The following is a 7864-nucleotide window of genomic DNA, read 5'->3' on the forward strand; positions in this document are numbered from 1 at the left end:
TGTGGGTCTCTGGAGCCCCGTGAGAACTGCGAGGTTGCCTCCCCAGGGCTAGAGTTGCACAAAGTCTCTAACAGGTGCTCAAATGGGCCATGTCTGTGGACCCCAATGGGCAAATGGGGAGGGGGAGTTCACGCCTGGGGGTTGGGGGGGGACACAACACCTGAGGAGATCTGGATCCCGGCTGGGGTCTCCGGGCAATGCTAGGGGCTAGGGATGTGGTGACGGGGAGAGTTGGGTGGGGACATGGGGAAGCCCCTAGGCTTGGAGAGAACCAGGGGCTGTGGGATTGGAGAAGGAGGTGTTGGGGGGAGCTGGTAGCGGCTCCCCCAAAGGGAATTTCCCTCCTGTGGTGGCCTCTCTCCATCCTGTGTGGCCTGTTCTAGCTTCCATCCGGGCGGGTCTAGCGCCCTGGCTGGTGCCTTCTGTTTTTCTTGGTCTCTGGCTCTTTCTCTGTCCCTCTCACATTTGGCCCTGTCTGTCTCCGGATCTTAGTCTCCAACGGCCGGCCTGGGGCCCCTTCGCCGCAAAGATCGGCTTCCCTCTCCAGCTCTGTCTCTCTCAGGGGTTCCCTTTCCCTCCACTCCGCCCGGACACGCCCTCCGTCCCCTTCTTCCACCTGATCCAGTGTGGTACCTGGGGTGGGGGGAGGGGAGAGACCTCCGGGTCTTAAAGAGGCGGCAGGGGGGCGGACCCAATCCCTCTCTCCACATTTGCATATGCATGAGGTCGCCCGGGCCAGCGGCGAGGAGGCGGGGCTTCTGGGGGTGGGAAGGGGGCGGGCCCCCCACCGCCGCCGAGTATAAAGACTGCGCGCCGCGACTGCCGGCCCCGCACTGCTGAGGAGCGGAGCCTCCGCCCGGGGGACCCCCGTCCCTGGCTGTCCCCCAATTGCGCGTCCCTGCCCCACCCCCGCGGCCGAGCCACCACTGGTGTGGAGGTCTCCGCTTGGCGGAAGAGCCTTGAGCGGCCACCCGGTCCCTCCCCACGGCCTCGTTGCATCTTGGATTTCGGGGCAGCCCCCTCCCCCACCCCTCCCTTGCCTCCTTGCACCCCTATTTTTTCTGCGCCTCGCTCGGGTTCTGCAGCCGTCTGTTTTTGCATCCCTTTTCATTTTGTCTCTAGAAGGTTTGGGGGGTGAGGCTGCGTCGCAACCCTTCCTCTTTCTCACCTCCCCTGCTCTGACAGCCCCCTTTTCATCGGAGCCCGGGGGCGGGGTGGGGGGGGCGCTAGGATCGGTGCATCCCACGCCGCGCTGCCAGCACCCCGCAGCGCGTGGCCGTGCACCCCGGAATTTGCAGCGGCTGCCCATCTGAGGAGGGTCTCCCTCGCCCCCGCTGCCTTCGCTCCCCGCGCGTTCCGGAGCGTGGCGGGGGGGCTTCTGCGCGCCGCACCCCAGCTTCTCCGCAGCCCCCCGCCCGGCGCGGGACTCGCCCCCCGCCGCCGAGATGGTCATCCAGAAGGAGACGAAGAGCTGCGGGCAGGTGGTTGAGGAGTGGAAGGAGTTCGTGTGGAACCCGAGGACGCACCAGTTCATGGGCCGCACCGGGACCAGCTGGGGTACGCAGGGCGGGCCGCGCGCGGGGCGGGGCGGGGGTCCTCCGGGCGACGCCCCGGGGGGCACCAGGTCCCGCGGGCTCGGCCCCGGTTCCCTTCCCGGGTCCCCGGCGTCCTGCCCTCTCCCCCACCCGCCCTGCCTGGCTCCGGCCTGGGAGGGGGCCGCATCGCCGGTCTAATCTCCCCGGCCGGCCGCTGCGGAGGCGGAGAAAGTAGGTCACTGCCGCCTTCCCGCCCCCCGCGGAGCCCCCTCGCGCGGGGGGTCGCGGGCTCTGCGCGCGTGTCCGCGCCGCGGCGCTGGCGCTCCCTCTCCGGGCAGGTCCGCTGCACACGGCCGCCCCCCCCTTCCCCAGAAGAGCGCCCCTTCCCTCCCTCTGGCTCTCACTAGCTCGCCAAGCCCGTCTATTTTTAGCTCGTGCCCATCCCCTGGACCCTGGGAACATTCATGAGGGGGCGGGTCTTGGAGAGGTGGGGGGGACCGCGGGGGGGGGGCTCTTCACAGCGGAAGTTGTCAGTATCCCGCTGCTGTTTGGAGCTTTCTCTGTGGCTGCTTTGTGGGTGGGGGGCTGTTGGAGAGGGGTGGCCCTGGGAGGTTTTGGAGGTTGGAGGTTCGGCTCCGATGTCGCAGGCGGAGGGAAGGAGTGGTCACCAGTGGTGAGACGTGCGCATACATCATCAGAGTGTCCAGACCTTCCCAACCCACAGCGGGACTGCGAGACTCGGGTGTAGAGGGAGTTGTCCCCAGGCGAGGGTCTGGTGCTGGGCTTGAGTGCAGGTGAAGGGTGGCATTCTTCCAAAAGGGATTGTTAAGCTGGGAGGTCAAGCATAGGGGAGCCTGTTGTGACACAACCTACAATTCCTCCACACCGGTTGAACACTGTTCCCATCAGCCCACCCACCAGGGCAGTCCTCGCCTTCAGGAAACTGGGGAGTCCGGTCCCTGGGGTTGAAGGGATCCGTGATGGCTCGGGGAAACCTGGAGAAGCTTCATGGGGACAGTGTCGTCTGAGATAGAAGGACAGGGGTTCCTGGGTGGTGGCAACAGCAGACACTTAGGCTGAGGAGTGACGGAGTTACATGTCACATACAACAAGGACCTGCTCCCCGCCCGGAAGCCTCCGGGACATTCTACCTTTGCTCAACCGCCTCTCCCCGGGTGCTGTGCGTGAACTGGGGGGTGGGGTGACCGCTGAAGGTTCCGGGCAGCTCTGAGAGATTTCGTAGCTAGACGGCAGCTGCGTCCAAGGTGCCACTTCTGTGGGGCGCCAGGAGAGAGAAGAGTTTGCTGTCTGAACGTGAGGGTCCGCGCTCTGAGGGGTGGGGTGAGAGTTTGGTTGCGAATGGTGGCCAGGGCCAGCTTGGAAACTCATTGCGCCGGACAGCTTTAAGCACGAGGACCCATGAGGCAGTAACAGGTGCTGTGCCTTTGTAGGGCCGCGAATGGTTGACAAGTTGGGAACGGAATCTGATGCCGAATGACCGCGGCCTGTACTTGGGGTTGGCCCAGCAACGAGAAGTTAGGTCTCTTGCGGCCTCCACGAGGCTGGGCTTCACTATGGGACCGGAGGGGGTGGGGGTCATGGCTGGACGCCAGACACCAGGGCCTGCTTCCAGCTCGTCTCATTTTGCTCCCAGGGGCAGGCTCTCGGATGTCCCCGAGACTCTGTGACCCGTCCCGGTGCAGGACGTCTGAGTGGGAGAGGGGTCTGCGGGGAGAGGTGAGGTCATCTTGGAACCCGCTGACCCTGTTTCCTCCTCCCCAGCCTTTATCCTCCTCTTCTACCTCGTCTTCTATGGCTTCCTCACGGCCATGTTCACCCTCACCATGTGGGTCATGCTGCAGACGGTCTCTGACCATACCCCCAAGTACCAGGACCGGCTGACCACACCGGGTGAGTGATGCGGCTTCTGATGACCCGGTTACCGCGTGCGGGGAAGTCCTTGAAGTCCGCCTCCTTCCCGTTTTCCGCAGCTGAGAGCTTTGTGATCTGGGAAGGTGCTGTGGGGTCACGGGAGATCTCCCCCTGTCCTCACCCCGGCCATCACCCTGCTGCTCCCTGTGTCTGGCTTCCTCCCTCCGTGTGTGGTCCCTCGTCGGATATGCATACGGATACGTATACCCACTTGTCTGCTACAGGCTTGATGATTCGCCCCAAGACTGAGAATCTTGATGTCATTGTCAATGTCAGTGACACTGAAAGCTGGGACCAGCATGTTCAGAAGCTCAACAAGTTTTTGGAGCGTGAGTGAGGGGCCGCTGCTGTGGCCGTGCAGGGGCTTGGGCAGGCGATCGGGGGACCCTGGAAGCAGAACATTGGCCCCGTGACTCTCTCTCTCTCTCCCCCGCCTCCTTAGCTTACAACGATTCCATCCAAGCCCAGAAGAATGACGTCTGCCGCCCTGGGCGCTATTACGAACAGCCAGACAACGGAGTCCTCAACTACCCGAAGCGTGCCTGCCAGTTCAACCGGACCCAGCTGGGCGACTGCTCTGGCATCGGGGACCCGACCCACTATGGTTACAGCACCGGGCAGCCCTGTGTCTTCATCAAGATGAACCGGGTACGTGTGACCTTGGTCACCAGGGAGAATGAAGGAGAGGGCTGGGGTCATCATCTGCGGGCAGTTGCTTCCTTTCACTGGGGCGATCTGGGGAGGTTTGAGCGGCTTCGAGAACCAGAGGCGTGGGGCCGTGGGAGGCCAGGTTCTGTGGAGGGCGGGAGGCTGGACACGTGTGTCTTCGCCACGTTGTTTCTCCAACTCCTCGTCCTCTCTCTTCACTCCAGGTCATCAACTTCTACGCGGGAGCGAATCAGAGCATGAATGTTACCTGTGTGGGGAAGGTGAGTTTGTGGGGCCCTGTCCACCTGCCCATCTGTTTGCCTTTCTTGGCCTGCGTGTAATTCACTCGTGTCTTTCTGTCTCCTTCGCTGTCAGAGGCCCCGTCACTCTAGGGACAAGGGGGTAAGAGGGCGCACCAGCGTGGCTCCGACTCCCAGGGGCTCCCACCACTCTCGCTTCTCTCTAGATGCTCTCGCGTGGCTGGACACCCACCTCTCTGAGCCCACCCAAGCAGAAGCCTCGGCCTCTGCTTCTCTGCCTGACCCTTTCCACCTTCTCCAGTCCCTGATCACCGTGTCTTGCGCTCCCCCTCCCATGTCTCACCTTGCTCTTCAGTTCTTTTTAGGTTTCTGGTGGTTAGGGCCACCTGCCACCACTCAGTTGTCCTGGGAACCCCGCGGCCCCCTCCTCTGTCCTCTCTAGAAACTTCCCGTCCCCCTTTACACACGCGCACGCCCACACCCTCCCCTTCCTCCCGAGCCCTTACTCACTTACCTGTTCTCTCTTGGCTCTGCTCCAGAAACCGATTGCTGAGACCGGGGTAAGAAGGTGGTGTGGGAGGATAAGGGGGCGGCTCCAGGGTCATTAACACCCTTCAGGACTTCCCAGTCTGACGGAGAGACAGGACAGCCCCTCCTGCACACACGCACACACAGACTCACAGCCCAAGGGAAGCAGATTGGAGCCAGAAATCACGTGGGGCGAAGGAAGAGTAGAGGGCAGTCTGGAGAGCTTCTGGGTTCCTGCCGCCCCTAACCCGCTCTCCCCCTACCCTCCTGCTCCCCCACAGCGGGACGAAGATGCTGAGAACCTCGGCCACTTTGTCATGTTCCCTGCCAACGGCAGCATCGACCTCATGTACTTCCCTTACTATGGCAAAAAGTTCCACGTAAGTTTCGTGGGAGGCCCGGCCCGGTGGCTCCTCCCGGGGAGCGGGGTCCTTGGGGAGGAGGCTGGAGTTGCCAAGGGCCTGGACCTGTGCTCTCCTCCTCTGGCCCAGGTGAACTACACGCAGCCCCTGGTGGCCGTGAAGTTCCTGAACGTGACCCCCAATGTGGAGGTGAACGTAGAATGCCGGATCAATGCCGCCAACATCGCCACAGACGATGAGCGGGACAAGTTCGCGGGCCGCGTGGCCTTCAAACTCCGCATCAACAAAACCTGAGGCCCCTTCCTCCTGCCCCCACCTCTTTCCTATGGATGCCTCTGGAATGTCCCTGACCCTGCCTGATCCCTCCCTCACCCGCCCCAAAGGTATTTTTTATAACAGAGCTATGACTTGTTTGAGCCTCACGCCCCTTTTCTTTACTTGTGAACCCAGCCTGATGGCCATTGTGGTCCCCTGACTTCCCTCCCGTCTCCACCCTCCCCTCCGGATTCCAGCTCCGTCAGAGGCAGGGAGGCAGGATCCCAGGAAGGCCGGCCGAGGAGTTGGGGGCCATTCTGGTTCTGGTTTAGCTGTGAGTGGGGGGTCTCCACCCCCGCTGTCCCCAGAGAGCAATAGAAAATGCCTGCCTGCCTGCCCACCTTCCCACCTGCCCACCTTCGCACCTGCCTTCACCGTCATCCACCTCCCCGCTGCCCCCCCCACATCTCATTCCATCCCTGGTTTGCAGACACGAACGTGGCCCTCCATTCACCTTCCTCTGTCTCTCCCACGCTTTCTGCCTCATCGACACCGTCACCGTCTTGGTGGCTTCGGACTTTACCCGGCTCCTCCGGCATTGGCAGGGGTGTCCCCATGTCCTCTCCATCCCCGTTCCCTCCTCCGAACGACAGCTGTCTGTAACTGAGGACGAGGTGGCTCGGTGGCCTTTTCCCTGTCTTCTGGCACATTTTTCTCCTCACCCTGCGGTGACTGGCGCGAGCTGGGAACGAGGGTCTGGAAGAGGAGTCCTGTTGGTTCTTCTTGAAAGTTCTCTTCCTGTCACCCAAACAGGCACTCCTCGGAGGGATGGGGTTGACCTAGGCTGAACATCCACTTTGTTTTTTTGCCGCCGACGGCTCACTGTCTCCCTGTTTGTGTTCCCAGAATATCCTTCAAGTTCCCTTTCCCTGGAGCGCTGGGGGAGGGCAGCCATTTTGGCTGGGTCCCCAGTGGCCACCTTGGAAACGTCAGCTGGCTATGGGACTGTTTCACCTCCTTCCCCTGGGCCCGGAGCCACCCCCCCTCCTCCCTCTGGCTTCTCTTAGCACGTTATCAACTAATCACTAGCTCCTCCCCTCTCCTCTGCCTCTCGGCCTAAAAGCTGCCAATAGCCCCCCCCCCCCCCCCCCCCCCCCCCGCCCAATGTCTAGGCTCTGAACTTCTTGGCCCATCTCCTTCGGGACCCCTTGGCGTTTTTAAACGACCCCGTAGTGCCCATAGAATGTCACATGAGGGGCCTCTGGTGTTCTTGAGTGATCGTGCCCTTCATTTCTGCCTTCTCTAACTCCCCATTTCTTTTCTGACCCTGCAGCCTCCACACCGCCCCCCCCCCTTCAGATGGACCCTTCCCTCCTCCCCTCTCGCTGGATCTGAGTCTCTTCCCTCGGGGTCCCCATGTTTTCCTGCATTCCCCTCACCCCAGTGGTCTCTCTCTGCAGTTATTTAATGCCTGTGTCGGATCTACTGTAAAAAGAGGATAAAGTACAATAGAATGAGAGCAATTATATATATAAATATATATCACACACGGAGCCCTGCGTGTGGGTTGTTCCTTTCTGAGCATTCGGAAGAGCTCTGGGAAGGGGAGGGAGGCGATCTGGGTGACTTGGGGGTCGCCTGGGCCTCGGGGGTCCTGCTTCCCAGCTTTGACTTCTTCATCCAGTGTCCAAGCGTCTACCTTCCAGATCGCTCCTTCTTTCATACTGTCTTTTTTTTTTTTTTAATTTTTTTTTTCAACATTTTTAATTTTTATTTTTGGGACAGAGAGAGACAGAGCATGAACGGGGGAGGGGCAGAGAGAGAGGGAGACACAGAATCAGAAACAGGCTCCAGGCTCCGAGCCATCAGCCCAGAGCCTGACGCGGGGCTCGAACTCACAGACCGCGAGATCGTGACCTGGCTGAAGTCGGACGCTTAACCGACTGCGCCACCCAGGCGCCCCTTTTTTTTTTTTTTTTTTTTAATTTTTTTTTTTTCTTTCATACTGTCTTTGAGATGGCCCGGGGCAAGAGAGGCAGGAAGCCTACATCCCTTTGTTGGGCGATACTTATGAAGTGCCTACTGTGTGCATTCTAGGCGCCGTGAAGATACACTTATGAAAGAGACAGACTTCCTGCTCCCAAGGAGCTCCCCAGTTTAACGGGAGAGGTGAGGAATACACGAGAAACTCTCCTGCCAGGTGGACCTCAACGTGCCTCCAGGGAGGGGAGAAAGCCAGTGAAGAGAATATTCAGAACGGTCAACGGCTTTCTACTCAGGGGCTTCCAATGGCAGATTTCTTAGAGCCTTAAAGGGTGGGGTGGTTGGGGAGAGAGAACAGCCT

General features: G+C 60.8%; 1 protein-coding gene across 4 annotated transcripts; it reads left to right on the forward strand.

The window, feature by feature from the left end:
* Positions 1-818: 818 nt before the first annotated feature.
* Positions 819-7073, forward strand: ATP1B2 (ATPase Na+/K+ transporting subunit beta 2). 4 transcript variants are annotated; one of them, XM_058704155.1, is made up of 9 exons: positions 819-1557; positions 3318-3446; positions 3692-3796; positions 3910-4115; positions 4340-4396; positions 4491-4517; positions 4915-4935; positions 5185-5283; positions 5395-7073. In XM_058704155.1, the coding sequence occupies exons 1-9, from the start codon at positions 1446-1448 to the stop codon at positions 5557-5559; spliced, it is 921 nt and encodes a 306-aa protein (XP_058560138.1). In that variant the 5' UTR covers positions 819-1445; the 3' UTR covers positions 5560-7073. The 4 variants fall into 4 exon arrangements, with proteins under 4 accessions (XP_058560138.1, XP_058560139.1, XP_058560140.1 ...); XM_058704158.1 differs by lacking the exon at positions 819-1557 and adding an exon at positions 2152-2969; XM_058704156.1 differs by lacking the exon at positions 4915-4935.
* The last annotated feature ends 791 nt before the right edge of the window (positions 7074-7864 follow it).

This window comes from Neofelis nebulosa, chromosome 16 (genome assembly GCF_028018385.1).
Source record: "Neofelis nebulosa isolate mNeoNeb1 chromosome 16, mNeoNeb1.pri, whole genome shotgun sequence".
Lineage (NCBI taxonomy): Eukaryota > Metazoa > Chordata > Mammalia > Carnivora > Felidae > Neofelis > Neofelis nebulosa.